Source organism: Medicago truncatula, chromosome 3, assembly GCF_003473485.1.
Source record: "Medicago truncatula cultivar Jemalong A17 chromosome 3, MtrunA17r5.0-ANR, whole genome shotgun sequence".
Lineage (NCBI taxonomy): Eukaryota > Viridiplantae > Streptophyta > Magnoliopsida > Fabales > Fabaceae > Medicago > Medicago truncatula.
Genome location: NC_053044.1, coordinates 50178478 through 50201254, shown reverse-complemented (window position 1 = coordinate 50201254; position 22777 = coordinate 50178478). Strand labels below are relative to the sequence as shown.

Below are 22777 nucleotides of genomic sequence, written 5' to 3'. Positions count from 1 at the left end.
CCTACAGATTATTCGTTTTTTTATTTTACCAAAAGATATTGTTTATATCACCTTTTAGGAACAAAACTGGTCGCTTGATTTTTTTTCAGAATTATATGCGAAATACTTTACAAGTTGAGCTAAAAGACACAAATTATGAATCTTGTCTGATATATAATTTTGTCAGTTATTCTTTGTCTCTGAATCTCAAGTAAAAGAGAGAAACAAATTCTGTAGTAATTTCTATTGATCGATTTTCACACAATTTCATTTAGTTTTTTTTTTATTTTACAGAAGTTACACTTAGTTACTAATGCACATTAAATTACAACTTTTATATATTTGCATGAATAATGCTACTTAAAGCAAAATATGTATGGTTTTTTAACATACTAGTTTCATATTAATTAGGTTGAAAAAGAAAAATAAATACACATTCATCAAAGATATATTAATAATAATTAATAGTAATATAGAAAGAAAAAAGAATTCATGTTTTTGTTAAAATAATAATTAAAAGATATTTTGCTAAAATAATATATATTGGAGTAGGGGAGTAGTAGCAAGTCCTACCCTTATTTTTATTTTTTTTATGAAGCAAGTCCTCCCTTATAGTTATAGGTATTTAAGTATAACCTGAGGTGAATTTTCAGATATAGATTGAACATTAATATAAAATGTGACAACTATGACAATAACTAGCTACAATACAACTAGGAAAAAAAAAAGTTATAGACAGTAAATACAAAACAACTATAGGAACAAAAAAAAAAAAAAAAAAAAAAAATCTATGATGTGTCTAAGAGTATGAGAAATTTAACTGAGCTTATCTTCTTTTGCAATAGAATTTTTGCAGTGAGCAATTGCAGCTTGAATAGCTGCTTGTAACTCTTCCATGGAACTATTATTAGAAGAAGATGAAGAAAGAGAACCACCTGTTGCAAGCAATAAGCCACTATTTGTTGGAGAAGCTCTCATTGAAGCTGGTGCTGAATATTCTCCTCTACTACCTCTCACTTCTGGCTTATTTTTCCTTATTAAATTCCCTGAACGTGAATAAGCTTCTCCATGGAATCCATTCTTTTCTCTTCTCCCTCTAAAAAGTTGCACATTTTTTAAGTATTTTTTCAATGCTTGAATCATATCATACCCAACAAGTTTCTTCTTGTTATGCTTCTCTTTATTGTTATGATTTCCTTTTGATGATCCAAACAATGAGAAACTACTAGCTTTAGTATTGGTGGACTTGTTTTCATCCTTTGTAACTCCTCTTGTATTGTTGATGTTGATGTTGATATTGTCTTCTCTGTGGCTGGTGTTGCAGCTGCTAGTGTCTTTTCTAATCTTTTCATCTTGTAATAATTCTCTTATTGGAAGAGTGAAACTATCATTTGAATTGGTGGAAAATCGCGGTGAGGAAGGGAAGTGAGAAAGGAGATGAAGAGGAAGTAAATGACCATGGAAGAAAATGTCATCAGCTGGAGATAAATCAAGTGCAAGAGAAGGTGAAGGTGGTTTGGATTTGTCATGGATTGTTGTGGAGGAATTAGAGTGGAGAGAAATTGTGAAAGAAAATTCATGAGAAGGTGAAGAAGAAGAAGAGGGGGGTGAAGAAGGATGTTTTGGTGATGATGTTTGTTCTAATTGGATTGAATGGTTGTTTTTTTCTTCTTCAATGATGTTTTGGTGTTGTTGTGTTTCCATAACAGTTTGACAAGATTTGATGAAGTGTTTGGAATTGTTAGGTCTATCTATAATACTTTTTTTTTCTTTTTGGGTGAAGAGAGATATGGAAAGGTGTTGTGAATGATCTTTCTCTTTGTTGTATGGATGGAATTTTAAGAAAGGTTTTTAGGAGGGATAAGAAAACCGGAAAACAAGGAAAGGGTTGAGTCCTTGTCAATAACTCTCTTTGGACTTTGTGTGCCCTTTTTTAGATACTTTTTCATACATATAAGACATTGCATTTATTATTTGTGTGTGTATTTATTTTTATTTTTATTTTTTATTTTTTTTAAGGAAGTGTGTGTATATTTTTATTACTCACTTCCTTCCAATTTCACATTAGGTATAGGTATTGCAACAAAAAAAAAAAGTTAAAAAAATGACACTTTTAATTTTTAATGTAATACTTCACATTCAATTCAATATTTTCCACTTTTGCGTTAATGTTTAATTATGAATAAATCGAATAATCGATACTCGAGTAATTTAGTAAAATATTATTTTTTTTCTTTCTTTCTTTCATGTATATATTTTTTCTTATCTAAGTGAAATGATCAAATAAGTCACAAATTATAAGACATACAATAAGTAATTATCTTTGTATTCTTATAAGGTAAAAAAATTGTTGATGGTATAAGATAATTTAAATACCAACGAGTTTAGATCTAGTTTAACAATGTGACCTATCAATGTTCGAATTTTATCTAGGTTTTTAGTATGTGCTCAAAAATTATCTTAAATAAGACTATCTTTGATAGAGATGGAGGCAAGCTATGGAAATGGAAAAAAAATAAAAATTATCCGAGTTGGATTGTGGTCTTAGTTTTTGATTGATTGTTTATGAGTAGTCATTGACTATTGTGGTTGCAATCTTACGGAGTGTCATAATCCCCGTTATTTAACAGAAGAAAAAGATACAAGTTGAAATTAGGCATAAATAATTTGTTTGCAAACACAATTATTGTATTGGATTAGATTGTAATGCATATAGAAGGGTGAGATTAGTAGTGTGTTAAGAAATTTGGTGGTTTGTTACGTTGGGTCCCTGTCTAGTCCAACAGCAATTGTTGTGCTGGTTTTGGAAATGAGGTCACAAAACTCCAAATATTAGACGCGATTGGCATGGCGGATTCCACTCAATTTTTTTGGAAGTTTTTCCCCAATCAGTGAGATGCTTTTCACTTTTTAGAGAATGAAGTTTCCATCATCAAATGTCATATGTACATTTACTAGAAATAAACATACAAGGAAAACAAAATATGAACCTCCGATATAATTATTTAAGCGTTTTTGAATGAGTTGAATCATGAGTTAAGATTATGTAATTTCTTTAGAGAATATCTGAAAATGATCTTATGATTCATAATGTTTTTTTACTCATTCAAGATTATATAATTCTCCATAACTTTTTGATAATTCAAAATATTCAAGATTATATGAAATGATGATGAAATTGTTTAAAATGATCACGATTATGGATCCGTATGTTATGAATTATATAAAAAAAAATATATTTAGCAATTTAGCAATTAATTTTTAGAGATTAATAAAACTATTTTGTTTTTGTTTAACATAATGATAATCATATTTATTTTATAAAAAAAAAAAAAAAACACAATTATAAAAATAGTTTTCTAGAGAAGTTACTCTAAACTGTTTTCAATCATTTAAAGTAGTTTTCAGATTTTTTTTTTTTATAAAAAAATAACTAACAAATGATTTTTTTTTTCATTAATAGACGAAACAATTTAAAGATTGTTATTGTGTTAAAACATTTATAACAAATAGACCCATACGTGTTTAAAAAAAATGGACCCATAATGTGAGAAAATAATAATATTCATAGACAATTGTTACAAATTTGGGAGCATTTTAAAAAAAATTGACAATATTTACTAGTATCTTTATTTTTACAAAATATATGTACTAGTCTAGTTAATTAACTTATACAAAATATGTACCTGTATTTTATCATTTTCGATTTTATATCATATTTAAGACTTTAAAAAACAAAATAATAGAAGTAAATGTTGAAAGATAGGGATTAAATAACAAAAGTGAAATTCCATTAGGATAAGAAAAAGGTATACAATCCGAACCAAGAGGATATCATAAAATAATTCACCATGTTATCCTTAAAAACAAATGTCAAACAAATCCTACTTGAAGGCATATACAAAGCAGCATAAAGTATATATAATCACATAAATAAATGCAAATAATTTATTAAATTTGAAAGAAAGAAAAGAGAGTGGGAGGACCATCACTCACTCGTCCAGCTGTTGGGGAATTATTCACTTCACCCATTCAGAAATCATTCATTGATGAGCACGAAAGCTCAAAGAAACAGAAGGAGCAATGTCGTTTAGGGAAGGAATGTCATGTGATTGTGAGCCCCAACACCGTATATAATAATAGTGTGTGTGTGATTTTGTCAAAAAAATAAATAAATAGTGTATGTGTGATGAATTTATATTATAGCATATAATTTCACAACAAATATACCATTGACTCCCCTTGTAACAAAAAAAAAATACATTGACTCCCCTGAAAAAACGAATATACATTGACAGCTGAGTCTAGGGCTGGTCTTCAGATTTTTTTTGTCATGTATGAATCAATAAAGTTGCGTTCTTTTAATTATTTGAATGTCTTTTTTTTTGCAAAAGATTCATTCATAATTAAGGTTCTACAAAAATATATTTTTAATAGAATTAATCAAAACGAGTTAAAAAAAATATGTAAATAGTAATAAATTCAAAATAAAAATAAAAATAATAATTTTGATGTTCCTACAAAAATGATGTCCTAGGCAGCCGCCATCTCGTCATAGATAGACATGAAATTCAAGACATGCAAATGTATTAGAAATACGGAAAAAAAAAGTTTTTGTGAAGTAGCCTATTGACTAAAAAATTAACTTTTTATTAATGTGAATAAATTGGGTGTCCAGTGTTCGAACTTCCGCCATACATATATAATGCAAATGAGATGAGCTCATAGGGACAAAGAAAACAAATTATATAGTTTAAATACGGTTTTGGTCTATGCTAAATTGTCACTTTTCGCTTTAGAAGAATTGATGATTGTTGTTTTGTTTTAATCCTTACAAAATTAATTTATATTATAATTGATTTTCATAATATATAAAAAGAATAAATTTTAGTTGCTTAAAATAAAGACTAAAATGAATATAATTAATTTATATTAGATTTTTTTTTTAAGAAGGTAAAATGAAATTTATTTAAAACACAAAGAATCCTAGCAAGCACAAGGAATGCTAAGTTAGGAGATTTAAAGAGCAACATACAAACAAAAAGTGTTTCGTATATGTGCGGAACATCCAAACAATCACCCATGTATCAAATACAAACTTCTACAAGCAAACCAAAAACACCATCCACTGAGGGCCCTCGAAACCAATAAAAACTAAACATCAAACCAAGAAGTCATCTCTAAAAACCAAAGTCCAAACGCCCGCGCAATAGCAGAAACAAATCTTGTGCCAAACCATTAAAAAACCTATCCAAAATAACCATCAAACCTACCAAAAACTCATGCAATCGCACCTTAAACAAGCCACACCATCTAACATCCGTGTATTTGAAAACCCCATCAACAACAAACTCATAGAAGAAAACCTATAAAAAGCATAACCACCACTAGCCACCACCAAAAAAACCACCATTAATCCTCACAAAAAACAACATCAGCTACCACGAAAACCAATAAACCCCACTGATCCTCCCATCAGCCACCACCACACACCCCTAGCCACCACACAACCACCACGAAGACAACAACGAAAACAACTCGATGCTCTCTATCACCACTTCATCATCACCACCACACAAATCCACCACCACACCGCAGATCCGCAACCACAAATTCCAGATCCACCACAAAACCACCACAAGTCGGACTCTTCTCTCCACCAATCCACCAAAACAGCATCGTCGCCACCATTGTAAAATCACCACGTCATCACCACCTTCACCTTACATCACCGCCAAAACTATGACCTACTCCACCACAACACACCAACAGAAAATAGAACACGCAACAATTCAAAACGAAAAAAGTCGTCGTCGTTTCGAAGAGGAACAAAAACAACCAAAACACACAAGACCATCGGAGAACAGCAACCTTAACGCCGGCGTCGACAAATCTGGCGTTTAGAGGTGGTGCGGAGGACTGGTGTCACTCGTCGCACCACCACCCTGACCGGCTACATCTTGTAAATTGAGGGTTTGGATTGGGGTGGAAGAAGGTGTATGCGACGGGTTCTGTTTTTAGAGTATATTAGAATTGATTTCATAATATATAGAAAATTTAATTTTAGTTGTTTAAAATAAAGACTAAAATGAATATTATAGGATTGATGTTAATATGAATAAATGTTGGAATGACGAGACAAAACACTACCAATAAAAAAACAAAAGTTAGTCATCATAAAAAACGTGATATTATCCAATAAGAAGAGAGGAAAAAATGTTGTCATTAAAATTGTTTGATTTTGGTTGTCAAAATATCACTCATCATATTTACAAGGACTAACGAAGACACAACACCATCAATAAAAAAAAATGATTCATCTCAAAAAAGGTGATATATTTGTAAAGAATAAAAACAAACAAAATACATTTATAAAAAATTAAAAGAAAAAAAAATAGTATATCTTCAAGAAATAAAACATATTTAAACCTAGTTGGTTAGTTATATTAATTTTTTTACCAACAAGCAAACCTAGTTATTTTATATGTGGCTATAGGTGGTGGGAGTGATAATAGACCCACACACACGTGCATATGGTGGAGGTCCATTCAAAGGAATTTTGTATATGCATGGTTCATGTCAACATCTTAATCATAGAGCCATTATTTGGTTGGATTGAATCATCCTCAACACTTTCACTGCTGAAAACATGTAACTGTGATCTAAGTTTTTCATCTTTGCTTTTCGTGACATGAGAGAGATAAAGAGAACGTGGCATAAAACAAATATTTCACGATCGAACAACATAGAGATCCTTTTATTTGAGAAAATTAAAAAAATGTTTTCCTCCCTTTCATATTAGCCACTCAATGTCCTCGATCAATCCTTTTTATCCCCTAAACATGGCCAGTCATAGGACAAACAGCTAGCACATCAACAACACTATGAGTACTTAAAAAAAAAACAAAACTTGGATCAATTACAATATGAGTGTTTAATTTATACGTACTGTCAGTATAATATTTGTTTGTTTACACATGCACCAACTAAATTTTACAGTACTTGAAGGGAAGTTCTTGAAAAGAAAAAAAAAACTTGTAGGGAAGTTTCTACGGTAAAATGAGTATTATTGAGTATAATAATGAGAGAAATACAATTAGGTATTTGACCCATCAATCGAGAGGGGTATTCGACCCACCATACTGCAATGACAAATGCCTAAAACAAAAGACACCCAACAAGGTTTGAAAACCATTCATAGTACAAACAAGGACGGTATTTTTTATTAACTACTCCCTCTGTCCCAAATTATATGTCGCTTTGGAAAAAAATTGTCCCAAATTATATGTCGCTTTACAATACTAATGAAATATTAATGTTATTTTTCCTATTATATCCTTAACTATTAATTACCCTCTCTTCTTTCAATTATTTCATTTATCTTTCCCATACCATTTATTAACGATAATTTTGTAAAACAACTCATAATTTCTCTTCCCCACACAATATTAATTACATTTTTTAATACGTGTGAAATGGCCAAAATATCATACAATTGGGACGGAGGGAGTAGAAGCCACCTCCACGAAGTAATTTTGATATCATCCACTAAACCTTCCAAACTAAGAATCTTATCAGAGAAGATAACATCATTTCTCGCCTCCCAAATCTTTCAAACAGTTGCATGCGAAATTAACATTAAACATTTTTTATGTTTAACATTCAAAGAGGAGGAGAAGAAATAATAAAAAAGGAAAAATAATTTTTCCGGCAAAATTACCCCCGTTCGCATCCACTTGAAAATGTGATACCAACCAAGCCAGTGAAATGACAAGTACAAAAGAGATTATCCTCTTCCTCTAAGTTCCCCTCAAAGACCACACACAATCGGCCACTTTATCGGTGAGGTTTAGCCTGGAAAAGACTAGTTTTTTCCCACCATGGGAAAGTAAGTTTTAATCATTGGATTAAATGAAAAACACACTCTTATCATACTCCCTCAACATTAGATTTTTCTCGCTTTCTCTTCAACCTCACAATCTCATCATCAACCAGATTTCTCACTCTCTCTCCCTCCTCCTCTCCTCTTTTTCTGAACAGAACCATCATACCTACCACCACCACCATGTTTAACTCATAAGAAGAAAAAATGGGTTTTATAATAGAATTAGCTGAGATCGAATTTGATTTTGAAAAAATGGGTTAATAATATTTTTCAAATCCTTGTATATTGTCTCTATATGTCCAAACATGATATTTTTTAATTTATGAGGTTGAATCCGGATTTAGAGTAGGGGTTTTCTAGTTTCAATTCTTGAGTTGTTTTTTTTCTTCCAGATTGTTTTATTTTTTAGAGTTGGATTTTGGGGTTTTGTTTTCAAGGATGTTGATGATGATGGTGATGAATCTGAAGTGTTCATAGTATTCCAATAATCATGTGTTCTGGATTTTCTGCAATTAACTTTCAACCCGCTGGTTTATTAATTTATTTATGTTAAAAAAGGTTTTGATGCTATTTATTGATAGAGAAACTTGGAAACCAAAATGTTATGGATTTTGTGAGTATAAGGATGAAGAATTAAAGAAAATATGATGCTTTTGATATTGATAGAGAAACGACAACTCTCTTGAAGTAAGCATCGTATATGTTGTGGTTTCTGCATATGGATGTTGATGGAACTCTAGCGCTGAAAAGATGGAGGAGGTGTGACAAGAAGCCACAATTACAGTTGAGGGAAATGCACAAAGGTATGGGAGAAGGGTGGTGGTGGAAGATGATGTGACAAAAATTTAGTGTTGAGAGACCATGATGAAATTATGTTCCCTATTTAATTAAATGGTTCAAACTAACTTTCCCATAGGAAAAAACTAGACATTCCCAGGCTAAATGGCACCCACTTTATCGCCATGAAGGATTTCCCTTTTTGAGAGATTCCCACAGGTTTCTCAAACCTCTTCTCATGCCCCGCATTTAGATTATTTTTGGGTTGGAATTTTTTGATAAGACCTCACACAAGGATTGATCAATATTCCAAATCCATTCATCTTTCACGAAGCTCAATTTACTCCCTCCGTATTTAAATATAAGCTAATTTTACTTTTTAAGTTCATTCAATTAATAATGTATGTGATCTATATTATGAACCATATACATCATTAATTGAATGAACCTAAAAAGTAAAATTTGCTCATATTTAGAAACGGAGGGAGTACAGCCGTCAATTAAATCCCTTAAATCACCCAATAATTGTAGTTCTAATTCAAAGAAATTTCTCCTCAACTTAAAGTCTCAACACCAAGACCGATCCATTACTCTCCCTTTCTCACTAATAGAAGGTTTTTTTTTAATCGACATAGCAAAAATCCTTGGAAACATTTTGCTTTGTAGCAAATTTTGTTAGCCATGGATCAAGGCAAAAGGAAGTAGCTTCCTCATTCCCATTTTTTTTTTTCTTAGCCAACTCAAAAAACCAATCTTTAATCCTCCCCCCTAACCTTACCAAGCTCACAAATGTCTTTCCACCATTGGGAAGCATACTTGGGCGCCTTACTCAGATTTAACAATAATTAGTTAAAATCACCATCTCATTCTCTGTATTTTGCTTTCAAAATTTCCTTCCAGGTACCTTTATCCACACTCGCCAACCTGGTCAGTTCGTTCAAAACTATAGTCATTCATTTTATAAAAACGCATAGTTTGTTGTTGGTGCCTGCGCTACGCATACACTAGTGGCAGTATGGCACCCTTGTAGAAATAACCCCAGGTTATTATTCCTGACTATGGATCAAACAGATGCAAAAAGAAAAAAACGAAACTGAGCTTTAAAAAACATTCACTGTTTCAATTACAAAGTGTTGATATTCAGAAGATTCAATGTAGGTCTAATCTACTATCGTGTTGGTAGAATTGGGACTACGATGTCTAGATAAACTTCCTATTGCATAATACAACAAGGGTACTTCCATTTAAGACCCATATACAACTGAACAGATCTACATCCAGAAACAAAATAGGAATATAAGATAAAGAATGAATCACCTCCGACTTCCTATTGAGCATTCCATCTTTTTACAGAACCTTTCACCACTCTTTTTTTTTTAAAGAAACCTTTCACCACTCTTGGGTGGTTCATATTCAACTTTTCCAGGTCACAGAAATCCTCTAACAGGATGCTACTGTTAGTCTCCTGTTATGAAGCATTGGAAAACTCGAAAATTCATATGAACGATCAGAAGATTTCAAAATGAATCCATATTCTGAGAAACCCCCGATGTAATAATGGGAGTCACAGTTGCTTGGAAGTTTGACTTTTGCGTTATATGAACAATCTCTGTCAATCTCAAAATGCATATGTACATGATAATTCATTAGTCACTTCCATTGCTATGTCTATCTGAAAGCAACATATTGATGGAGGGAATAAGATTATGGACACATATAACTCGAGAATCAACATCAATGGATATAAATAATGAAGAGTTGTCAATCACCTGATATCTGTTTCCCTTCCATGGCTTCTTTCTTCTTTTGGCAACTTAAGCAAAGGAAAGGTCCATCCCAGGGACGCGGTTTCCTTGCGTTAGGCGCACCCTCATGTACTGAAATACCCTCCCCAGGTTTAATCTCTACTTGACACACTGCACACATGAACAACTTGAACATGTTGCAGAGTGGATATTTTGTTTCAAACCTGCAGTTCAGACAAAGATGTTTCCATGTCAAGAGAGACTACTAGAGAACAAGCTGCAAACATTAACAACAAAACCAAACCTTTCTGAAAGCAAGGCAGATCCTTCCTCGTATAGTTCCCGTACCATATCTGGCTCAACGTATTCTTTTTCAACATATGAAGATGACTCGGAGGACTTTTTGCGGAAAATGGCCTTCAACATTCCTTTTACCGGTTTCTTTTGTGTTCGTACAGAAGTAGGTGGTTTCTCCTGGGGTAATATATCGACCACGACGCAGGTTGTGTCATCTCTGAGGCCCTTTGCTTGCAAAGATTCCTGAAGAAAGCAAAGGACATGAGTAAACAGTGCAAATAAGTTAACACACAAAGTGACATGAGTGACAAGGTAAAACTAGAACATACAAAATTTATTCAAAAGATGTCTGTAGAGCATACTTTTACAATATGTGGTGCTGCAGCCTCCGCCGACATTCCACGACAACTATCAAGGACCATTTCTGCAGTTAGAGCATCCCAGACTCCATCACTGCTGATAACAAGTCTTCCTCCAGCATTGGAAAGCTGTATAAATAGAAACCAGAGGGGAAAAATGAATTAGAGCAATTAACAAATAGGTCTTGTGAATTTCATAAGGCATAATGGTTAAAAAGTATTGTGTATATCCTATAAATGACTTAAAAATACAAGTATTAAATGACTTAAAAATACAAGTATTAAATGACTTTTACATAACTATGTTTTCCATTAAAATACTTCCATTTTGGTTTCATCAATTAGTGTTCAACGGCAATCATTAGTATTTTTGGAAAACAAAAGGACTTACAGCAATAAAGCAAGAAAGGTTCGTTTTGACTTTTAAAAGCCAGCAGTCAATCTTATGATAATTGAGTTTGCTCTTTTAAGATGGTAGAAAACTATGATGTAAAGAAGCTATCTGTACTAGTGACATATTTATTAAAACAATATAAAACTAAACTTAAGTAGATACGGGAATTATATACACTAAAGTAAAAACATAAGCTCAATATTGATGCATTTGCAAAGGATAACATTGACCAACCTTCACTTGCTTTACATATGGTACAGGGACAATAAATTCACCAACATCCATATCACCAATGGATCGAGAGAGACACAACCCACCAGGCCAACATCTCAACGGACCAACCTATAAAAATGATTAACGTAGTCAAGCAAATAAGTTTGACACAAATAAACATTTCACCTAAAAAAAAGTATTAATGAATCACAACAGGAGATAATCTAAATATCATCAAATATTGCAGGTACAACATAAAAACTGTAAACAGTTTTCTTAAGAGATCATTAAAAATGACATAGACCTATGTGATGAGTACTTTTAAGTGAAAAGACACGATCTTATGACCAGCATCAATTATATTGCATCTTGATTCCCCATGATATGATTGACCTAATTTTATTTTCAAATCTATGTTTATGTAGTTTATGTTAAAGCATCTTGTAAAAAAGAAATAAGAAATAGTATTAATAGAGGCATCAAACCCATTCGACAAGCCATTGCTTTGTTGTTTTTAGTGGTAGTGGTTTTTGTTGTGTTTTATTGGGTGATGAGTCTTGGAGCCTTTTTAGGTAGTCAATACCATCAGAGATAAAAATGGATAACAGTTTAAAGGAAATGTACCTCTGCACCTCCGCCTGTATTTAGCCGACCAACTTCACCCCCACTAGAAGTGATGCGCACCCTCCTGATGAAAGAAAATGAAACGATGAGACTTTACTGCAATGTAATGGAGCAATTACAGACAATTGTTCACAATAACATTCCAGTAAAAACTTACTCTTCTTCATTTGTGTCTAGTCGATGATCTGCTGACAAGTAATGAAGCCCACCTTCAGAAGGTTCAAGTATGCAACGGGAATCACCAACTGATGCAACTGTTACAACCCAACCTTCTATAATCACGAATGTTACAGTTGTTCCCGATGTTTGTGCTGTGCAAATGAATATAATAATACACATATTAACATACACCTTAAGAAGAAAAAATAATAGAAAAATCATGAACTGAGGTACAAGAATCATCAGTCATGGCTCAGGTGCACAAGTTCAATAATATTCATTAGTAAATGATGCTCCGTAGTAAAAATATCTACACAATATGCCAAAAAAATAAAACTAACTCTAATATCAGTATGGGTAAACAACAGTAGACGCATGTAGTTACCATGCTCTATGTACATTAGACAATGTTAAGCTCAAGCTGCAGAAAATGTAATAACTGCTTGTTTATATTTTTATTGAGGTTAAAATACTGCCATCATGTTCTGTATCCATCAACCTGTTTTTTGTTTCTTTGTTCCTAAATTATTTTACTCTGAGAATTGGGAATAAGTAACTTCGATAATGTTGTTTATTACGTTATTCATATGAAGATTCCAGATGGAGTTTATGAACTTGCCTCATAACCAGATATTTAATGGAGGCAAGAACAAACATCACATAATTAGCCATACCTTTCTGTTGAAAATCTTTATCAGTCTTCACAAAGCCAGCAACCAAAGCCCTTGGCAACGCTGCTACCCACTCATCTCTGTTGAGATCAGGAGGAATGGCACCTAAAACATTGTTCAGAAGATTCTCCTTGGCATAAATCGCAGCAGCAGATCCATTGTGTCCGTCAAATAGCTGTAAATTTTCTGCATCAGAAAATGCAAATGCAACATGGAAAAAAACAGAAACCAAGTAAAGAAAAATACAGTATTACTAAGTCATAACATATGCATTCGTTGTATAAAAAGGCCACACGATGCTTTCATATACACACAAACAGAAAGCTATCACAAAACAAAACCATTGCTAGGAGAGAGTGGGGTGGGGCCAGAAGGTACTTGCCACTGCACAAATAAGTCCGCGATATGTTCCTCCATGTAGATTCAATTTGCTAAACTATTTATTGTATCACAGTGGGTTTGATAGAGCCGGGGTGATTTGGTTGAAGCTCCAAAGTGTTCGCTTTTGCAAAGTCAACCAAAAAAAAAGATCGCCCGTAACTCAATAATGGGCTTATTTGGACTGGCAATGAGTTTGGCAGAATCACAATGTGCCACTTTGACAAAAAAACTTCACTTTGGAGTTTCAACAATATCACGGTGCTATCGTCATTTCACCAAATTCACAGTCAATCCAAACATGCACAACATAGTTAAGTTGCTTTTCACCCAATCATTTACTTTTCTTAATCATCATGCCACACCAAAATAATAAGTAAAATAAGACAAAAAAACACACATTGACTTTTGATGCCTCCCAGTCACATAAATATTTGATGATCAATCATAAGTCACAACCTATGAAACACCACACAGACATCAGACAACAACTCGACGCTAGTAAAAATATATTAATTGAATGTAATCATGTGTGTCTGTGTTGGTAACAGACACTCTAGACACCGAGCATGCTTTCTGTGCTACAAAGATTACAACCCATGAAATTAGAATTTAAAAAAGCAAAATTTGAAGAGTTAAGAAAGAAACATACCCCAAAGACAGAATACGTAGAAACACCATCACAAACGACTCTTTGACATTCGGTCTTTAGTAAAATGAAATCTTCTCCTTTCTTATTCTCGCTAGCATTTCCATACACTACAACCATATCAGGTTTCTCTATTTTCTCGCTCAGCGATTCACGCTTCAACAGCACCGAAAGGGGTACGGAATGATGTTCTCCCCGACCAGACATTGTTCCCTCAATTTCTTCAAACACAACAACACCTTCAATTTAAGCCTCACACGATATTGTTTTGTTGATTACAACGAAATCCTAAAAATCAGGAAACAAATCAACAATCATAATAATAAATTAACTACAAATCTAATATAATAATAGCATTTATGTATTACTATTATGAAAAGAAATTGCAATGTAAGAAAATTAATTACTTGAAGATGGAAGAAAACGCGATCAGGCGCGAAAGTGTTGAGATACGCTGAAATGTTGGATCCTGTTGTTCTGCAAAACTTGCATCGTAGAGAGAGAGAGAGAGATGAATGAATTAATGAAGAAAAGAAAGAACCATTCATTTTTATTTTCTTGCCCCAAAAAAACATAAATAAAGAGAGTGAAATTGAATGAGTTGGCCAAAACGCAGCGTTTCGTAGCTCAGTGTGAGCTATTTTTTGGAGCCAGACAGTGATTGTAGGACCCGCTCAATATCAATGTTTATTTTATTTTATTTTATTTATTTATTTATTGATTTTGTGCTTGCGGCGCATGTGAATTACTGCGTTACTATTATTTGTTGCATTTTCATTTCATACTCACGATTTAATTATGGATTTTCCTACTACTTTATAAACAGTGATTTTTACATAGTTCAAAAAGCGAAAAGAATCAAAGACTTTCTCTCAACTCTAGCTACGTAAAACTACAGTGGTACTGGTGGAACAATCAACTAGACCCTACTTTGTCCTTTTGTACATCCTTATCCAACCCACACAACAAGCAAATTGATCGGCTCATCATCGATATAATGGTAGGTATATGAGGATCACGATGATTCGCCATAATTTTGCAGAAATTACGTAGCTTTTGAAAAATTACGATGGGTCGTTTGATCCTGCTTTATCCATGTGATATCAAAACCAATAAGTTCCTTTCTTCTATAATCATATTTGTATTGTTGCGATTATATTTATTGAATATTTCATCTTTCCTAAAATGTAAGCAAAAATAAGTCAACGTAAGCTGATGCATTTGATACAAATTTTGAATCAAATACATTAATTTTTGTTTAATTAGTAATTTTATGTCTAATTTTTTTTCAACCGCAATAATGTTTTACACCAACCCTATATGTCTAATATTTATATATATTATTGATTCGCTCTCTTCTCTTTCTCAAACCATAGTTATCACTGATTTTTTTATTTTTTGATCTATCGGAGAGGTTCATTTAAGGTTAATTTTGACCTAAAATCACTCATCCGAATTCTTTTTCCTTCTTGTTTTTTTATTAGTTATTTTCACATATTTTCAATTTTATTTCTTTTGTTTTTGTGATTTCGTCATTTTTGCACAATTTTCTTTGATTTTTCTTCTTTGAGTGGTGTGTTTTTTTATTTATCGTCTTAATGTAGTGTTTATTTTGAAATATTGACTTTGATAAAGTGCAAATTCAATCAATAACTTTGACATCGTCAATGTTACAAATTCTAAGACATGAATAACATTACAGGAGACATAAGTATTCATGTAACTTAAATATAGTCATATTTGTAGGCATAAATGCTATGTCGTTTTATGTTATTAAAATAGATATCGTGGGTTTGTTCGCATATTCATCCTTTTTGTTGTTAGCGATCTTGGGTTTGTATTACATCATTGCACTCTATCAATTTAAATGAATGAATATCGTTTATTTTTGAAGAAAAAAAATATGTCTTACATCGACATAACACTAACACTAATAATAATTTGAAAAAATGACAAACACTCTCCGATGACTATTATAAAAAACAATTTAATTTTTAAATCCATCGAGTAATTGATGCATCTGATTTGTAATATAGATCAGATACATCAGTTAATAAATTAATCTAAATAGATAATTTTTGTTTATCTATACTATATATAAAGAAAACTATCTCTTTCAACATTTTTAAGCTGAATTTTTCTTTTCTAAAATACCCTCAATTTTTAATAAAAATAACACTGGTAACAAATAGATAAGAATAAATTTAAATATTAAAACAAATTTAATAAACACGATATAAATATATATGTCTATATTTTTTTTCTTTATCATTTAAAAAGTGTAACAATCTAGATAAATATATTTATACTTACTTTTTCATGATCTCAATTATACCTACCCTTAAACAATTTTTTCTATAATAAATTTTTTTGTTGGTGTTATTAAAAAAAAGAAATTTAGATTATATATTTTTTTGTTATATTGTTGGTGTGATTGAAATAGATAATCACAACTAATTTGGTCTACTATAACTTGAAAGCAACAAATATTTATATTTTTAGTTTTAATCAAAATCAAAATTTCATAAACAAATATTGTTGGTGTGATCAGTTGTTTCATTCATTAAAAGTTCTCTCTAGTCCCCGGCAGTGATTCCAAAAACTTGATAGAGATTTGGCAAGTGAACAAAAACTATCGAAGTAATGAATAAATTTGTATCCACGAGGACCGTTGTTAACTTCTACTCAGCAATTTCTTTATCAAAAAGGATGTATTAAACTCAAGGTTGCCCTAGGCAGTTGGATTGGTTTTAGAAAATTAGAGAGATGTAAGGTTAAGACCTTCGAATCCTCCGAAGTTCTCATATGGTAATTTGCACTCCTAATTCAATCAATGATTATCTAGTTCAACGACATATTAACAAAGTAACTCTACCCAATCTCTTGACCTGGAGTTCTCCCCGCAAGTAACAACCCCTATGTCATAACCTAATAATGATCCATCTCTAGTGTCCGTCTTTTCGCTAGAAATAACAACCAGAGCGAGTTCTGTGTTGATGTCGAACATCTGATACATCTTCGACCGGAAATGACACATGCGGCAATGGGAATGATTTTATTTACTAACAGTTTGTTAATTAACTTATAGATCCGACCAAAGCCTCGTTGATTTGGACTACCCGCAATCATCGGTGCCCTGAGTTAGACAAATGAGTGTCGCGCTGCTTTTATATAAGGGCGTACACACTCCACAGTCACACCATCGCAAAATGAATATCGTAATTCGTATACCTTTTCGTTCTCTGTATCACAAGAAGCCATTTTATTATCCAACAAAATAGTTAAATTGTGATGGGACTAATTTGACTTTAAGTGGGAAACTACAATGATTTACTATTTGCCAATTTTTAAATTTTACAATGAATTATTTATTACCACAAGTGACTTCTAATTTGTTTTAAAATACGATATTTATTACAAACACATCAAACAACTATAGCAATTAGAAAGTTCAAGAATCTCCGTGAGCTTAGCTCAGTTGATAGGCATATAGCATATTATATGCAGAGACCGGAGTTCGAACCAAAATGAGCTGCTTTGTGGTTTAAAATTAGCTACTCTAACACTTTATTTCATACAAGACAAAATGAATCTCGCTTGAATTTTACTTGATAAAAGAAAGTTTTAGAAAAGGGATGGATGTCTTCAACTCTATCAAGGGAGGACTTCAACACTAGAGGTGGTGTTATGAGAGTTAATTGTGCAAAATCTAACCAAACCAGACACTAAATATCAATATAAATTAATAATTGGCAAGACTTTTGATGACTTATTGGAAGTGAGGGGGGCTGATACCATGAAAATGCATTAGATGAGAATGAGATGCTACATGCTTTTGCAAGCTGTTGACACCCCACCCGACACTTCCAAGCAAGTGTCTCTATCAATTCTAATTGTATCAAGTTTCAAATACGCGTACTCTACCGCAGTTAATCACGGAACTCACCCCCATAACATGTGCTACTTTGAGCATCTTAGCTATTACAAATTTAACAGTTTGGTTATACTTGTCATCCAAGGAAATGGAGTAGTAACTTGACTAACTTCCAATTCCAATTAAAGGGATAAAGTTGTTTTCTAGTGATCTTGTCAAAAAGTGCATAATTCATTAATGATTGTATGATATATCTACCCAACTTATGATTTTCATTTGGATTAGAAAGCACATGATCGTGACGTGTTATTAGCCTATGTACCCCATGTGCTCCCAGGCTGATTTCTTTTGTGTGGTATGTGCTACTACTGGTTTAGCCAGAAACTGGGGTAAGGCCAGCCAGCTAGATATTTGTTGAAGTCAACAAGACAATATTTACCACTCAAAACACTGATTTTCAAATTTAAATAAATATTTAAGATTATAAGGTTCGCTAGCTCCATTCATTTATACATATGCAGAAGAGTTAACTTCACATGTAGGACCTCAAAATAGGAGACAGAAGAACATAAGTTAGACATCATTCGTTAACCAAACTACAAAACCAAAAAACTGAATCCATGGGCCAAAGACCAGCATATTAGAACCTGGAAAAACAAGAAAAATAAACAAATAAGAACATAAAGTTGCACTCTTATGAGAGAGCACCAAATAAAAGTTGCACTCTTATGCTACTCTGGCAGTATCCCAAGAAAAACGAGAATTAAATTAAAACTAAAAACATAAAGCCACGTTTCACAACTTCAAGACGCAATAAGAACATAGATAATGACAAAATGGAAATTTGAAACCCCACAAACAATACCCACATGTCTCTTAAAGACTGCACATTTGTTCATAGAGACAGCATAAAGTCATAGGAAAGTTGGAATGAAGCCATGCCTACTTGTGTGCCTAACCTAACACTAAGACTTGGAAGCAACCAAGAAACTCGATGGTGATGATGATGAAACATCATTAGCATCCGGGGGCACTCGTTAACATTTCCCTTTTCATCTTGGAAGTTTTTAAAAACAACATTCCATGGAGCCACTTTCCAGGACTAACAACACTATAGTGACCATGCATCAGCCAAAATAACCCAAGTTGTTACCATGTGACCATACTCCGAGCATATAACAGGGGGAAAGAACAATATAGACATTACTTAGTATGCAGTTTATAATTTTGTTATGAGCACAGAGAAAATAATACCTAGAATAGTTTTACTACCTCCAATCTCCAGCTGCAATTCAATCGTCCTGTTTACCCTCATTCACTCTAATAATGTACACCTGAAAGAAAATTTTAGCAACCACACTATTCATTGATTAATATATGTGGAATAATGAGATTGCTAATTATAGGAATTCAAGTTTCAGCAAACCTAGATAAATATCAGTAGTATTTTAATGTGTATTTTCTATTTTGATCAATTATATTTAACAAGAATTGTACAAGTGCTAAAATTTAACAACCCTCCACAACATTTGAAATAAATATAATGGTGTAAATTAGAACAGCACACAGCACATGGACTTAAAAATGATAACATCAATTATAAATAGGAGTATTAAAAAAGGGTGTCAAGAGCTCCATTATTAGCCACATGCATATAACATTCATCTTCTTTTCTTATTTTCTTAACACTCATGAATGTTCTTTTGAATACCAAGGAATATAGCACGATTAAATATGGTAGATGTGTTAAACACCAAGGCATGAATGAACAAACAATAAAAAATTAATCACCTTGAATGCAGTGCGTTTAACTAACTCAAAAATTAAAGCATCCCCATCAACAAGGTTATGAGCAATAGCGAAACCTCTCCATCCAGCACTAAGTCCTGTTTTGTGAGCCAAATATGTAGTTGGAGACTCATCCCCATCCTCATCAATTAAAGTCATCACTTCGTCCCGTTTTGGAAGGTTTTTCCTGCAGAAATGATTTGGAAGGCCCTGTTGTTGAGGCATGCCAAAATGATTAACCAATTATGAATTGTAGTTGTATGCAAAGATATATAATTTAATTTGAAAGTTAGTTGTTTGCTAGTTGTATTGAATTGAAAGGAATAATTTAATTTATTTGTACAGGACTCTGGCTAATCTACGCCCTTTAGCAGTAACTAATCTCTGCCAGAATGACATAATTTTATTCAACTCTTGTGCATGCATTCTTTGCTTCGTTTGTGGTGTGTGTTCTATCTAAGCTCTTCCATGTGAGCTATAGACTTAAGTCTGACTCTGAGTTTCACATATCAAATTTCTTCGCAAAGACTTAGTTTTTGCTTAATCAATTGAGATTGTAACATCTGTCAGCAAGTACATAACACTATATCTCTCAATCGATTATGTCTGTTATTATCATTAAAAGTCATATTATTTGCAATGACTATTGCAGCTTGCCAGTCACAATTACAACTTGGGTTGGCCTAGTGCTGTTAGCTTGAAACCTTGGAGTGTGCTCCTCTCAAGGTCTTGGTTTTGATTCCCTCCAATGCCAAATTTGGTGGGTTAGTTCCTACAAAGATTTGTTTTGGCTTTAAATGAGGCCCCCACAAATAATAGGACTTTGAAATTGGACCCTCGAATTAGTCGATCCTTAGGCAAGATAGCAAGATTCTAACAAAAAAAAAAAAAAAACTCTAGTGATGAGCACTGAGAGTAAATAATCTAATATAGGTGGGTTTCTGGTAATATTTGTAACATTAACCGATAAGCGAGCAACTGTGCGTGCATTATTGATCAATATTCATGTAAACCTTAAACAAGATATTGTTGAACATATTTTCGCTGTATATTATTCTTAATGTCATCAATAACTAGTTGTAAACCCATACTAACATACAATAGACAATTTTGTCAGATAAAAAACATACATTAGACAATGGAGACCAAATTCCCAAAGTAGTTGCAACGAATGTTCCACTTCATTTTATATTATGAAAAGTGAATCATAAAATACTCAAAGTTAGTAGTCACTAGTCAGGTATATTGAAAATGAGTAGAAAGAAAATTGACATTGGAAAGCTCAATTGTAATATTTTCGCTCCATAGAGAGTAGTATAGGTTTTTCAAATAAAAAAGTAAGGAAATGCATTGAATTTTTCTGGTGGAAGGGGAGAGGGACTATAAATCACGCTTAAAATTAACACTCTCTCTCTCTCTCTCTCTCTCTCTCTCTCTCTCTCTCTCTCTTAATGGCTACTTTTAATGAAGTATCTTATTTTTATTAAAGGGGCTTGAAAGATTGTAACGGTTGATTTGTAAATTGCAAAGAGAGAATGCTCCAATTGAATAAAGGGGACTTGAAAGATTTTAACGGTTCATTTGTAAATACAAAGAGATAATGCTTCCATTGAGTGAAAAGAGACATAAGCTACCTCAACAACTTCCATTGAAAAGCATTCAAAGCAATAACTAAAGGTACTTGTAAAAGAATAACGGTTGATTTAGCAAAGAGATTAGAATGCTTCCATTCAGTAAAAGTGCATAAGCTTAAATTAATAAACTGAGTTCAAGCTACCTCATCAACTCCCGTGGAAAGGCATTAAAACCAATAGCTAAACCAGCATTTATACGTACAAATTGAAAAGATGTGTGGAATCAAACAAAGGCCCATTTTTTAACAACCTTATAAAAAATTGTAAACTTTCAGTGATGCAAAGTGAGCTTCATCAAAATCCACAATAATAAAAAAGTGAACTTTAATCAACAAAAAAACTAAAACACACAAAATAAATTAAAAAAAAGTGCTTACTAGAATAGAAATTATACCAGCCAGAATCCACCAGTGACATGAGATTGGAGCATTGACTTGACAAAAGTTGGATGATCAGAATCTAAATCGGACAGCAACTTATCAGCCTTCTCCATTGCTTCCATTCTAGCTTCGTCCGACGCATACACCCGCTTCGAATAATCCCTGTACTTATCATATCCACCACATCTACTCACAAAAAATATAAAAATTTAAAATAAAAATAAAAAAAAATAAAATACAAATGTGATTCCACAGAAGAAAGAACAAACCTTGAAATTCTATTTCTAGGTATCTTAACGGAATCAATAAGAATCTGTGAAAAAAAGAAATAAAGTTAGAGAGAGAAAGATGAAATGGTGAATGTGGGTTAGGGTTTACAGTTACAGACTTCTTTGTAAACAGGAGCAGGCATATTGGCGACACGGCCGGATCTTCGAACAACAACGAGCTCTTTCTTGATAGGAGTGCGAGGTTTGGAAGGTGAGGGTTTTGAAATGGGGGAAGATGATTTGTGAAGAGATTGAGAGAGCTTGGTAAGACTCAGAGCTTCCATTCTCTTTTGATTCTCTTCCATTCTCTTGCGGCGACTCTCTTCGTATGATGATGCTTTTGCCACCATTTTGATTTCGAGTTCTTAGCTCGGTGTTCTCTCTGCTCAAATCAAAATGGTGTTGTTTTACTCGTCGACCGTTGCGTTTCCCATTCCACTCACCACTATATATAAATAAAAAATTAAGTAGAGGGAATTATTTGAAAAATATTCTACTATATTTAAAGACTTTAATTTAATTTCATGCTACGTCAACCGTGTTTATCAGTCAAACAAAATAAACCGTCTGTAATTTGGAAATTGGGGCACTAGTTAACGACTTTAAATAACAACTTTTTTAAAAATTTGTGTAATAAAGTGCATTGAAAATTGAAAATTTTAACATTTTTATAAAATAACTACTTAATTTAGAATGCTTAAA

General features: G+C 32.7%; 3 protein-coding genes across 6 annotated transcripts; all 3 read right to left on the bottom strand.

The window, feature by feature from the left end:
- Positions 1 to 616: 616 nt before the first annotated feature.
- Positions 617 to 1898, bottom strand: LOC11434714 (BRI1 kinase inhibitor 1). Its single transcript, XM_003602981.4, has one exon. The coding sequence runs from the start codon at positions 1681 to 1683 to the stop codon at positions 796 to 798; it is 888 nt and encodes a 295-aa protein (XP_003603029.1). The 5' UTR covers positions 1684 to 1898; the 3' UTR covers positions 617 to 795.
- A 7815-nt stretch (positions 1899 to 9713) lies between these two features.
- On the bottom strand, positions 9714 to 14688 carry LOC11434713 (probable protein phosphatase 2C 12). Of its 2 annotated transcripts, none has more exons than XM_003602979.4 (10): positions 14538 to 14688; positions 14134 to 14418; positions 13107 to 13278; positions 12431 to 12584; positions 12274 to 12337; positions 11671 to 11778; positions 11046 to 11171; positions 10691 to 10926; positions 10411 to 10610; positions 9714 to 10313 (listed from the first exon to the last, which is right to left on the bottom strand). In XM_003602979.4, exons 2-10 carry the CDS (start codon positions 14335 to 14337, stop codon positions 10288 to 10290), a joined length of 1290 nt encoding a protein of 429 aa, XP_003603027.1. In that variant the 5' UTR covers positions 14338 to 14418; positions 14538 to 14688; the 3' UTR covers positions 9714 to 10287. The 2 variants fall into 2 exon arrangements, with proteins under 2 accessions (XP_003603027.1, XP_039687713.1); XM_039831779.1 differs by having other exon boundaries at positions 14134 to 14408; positions 14538 to 14660.
- Positions 14689 to 18438: 3750 nt separating this feature from the next.
- LOC11431814 (B3 domain-containing protein At3g19184) lies at positions 18439 to 22516 on the bottom strand. Of its 3 annotated transcripts, none has more exons than XM_024778061.2 (6): positions 22195 to 22516; positions 22076 to 22119; positions 21821 to 21968; positions 19796 to 20002; positions 19259 to 19338; positions 18439 to 18651 (listed from the first exon to the last, which is right to left on the bottom strand). In XM_024778061.2, the coding sequence occupies exons 1-5, from the start codon at positions 22423 to 22425 to the stop codon at positions 19297 to 19299; spliced, it is 672 nt and encodes a 223-aa protein (XP_024633829.1). In that variant the 5' UTR covers positions 22426 to 22516; the 3' UTR covers positions 18439 to 18651; positions 19259 to 19296. The 3 variants fall into 3 exon arrangements, with proteins under 3 accessions (XP_024633829.1, XP_024633828.1, XP_003603025.1); XM_024778060.2 differs by having other exon boundaries at positions 21821 to 21992; positions 22195 to 22514; XM_003602977.4 differs by having other exon boundaries at positions 19277 to 19338; positions 21821 to 21992; positions 22195 to 22514.
- Between the last annotated feature and the right edge of the window lie 261 nt (positions 22517 to 22777).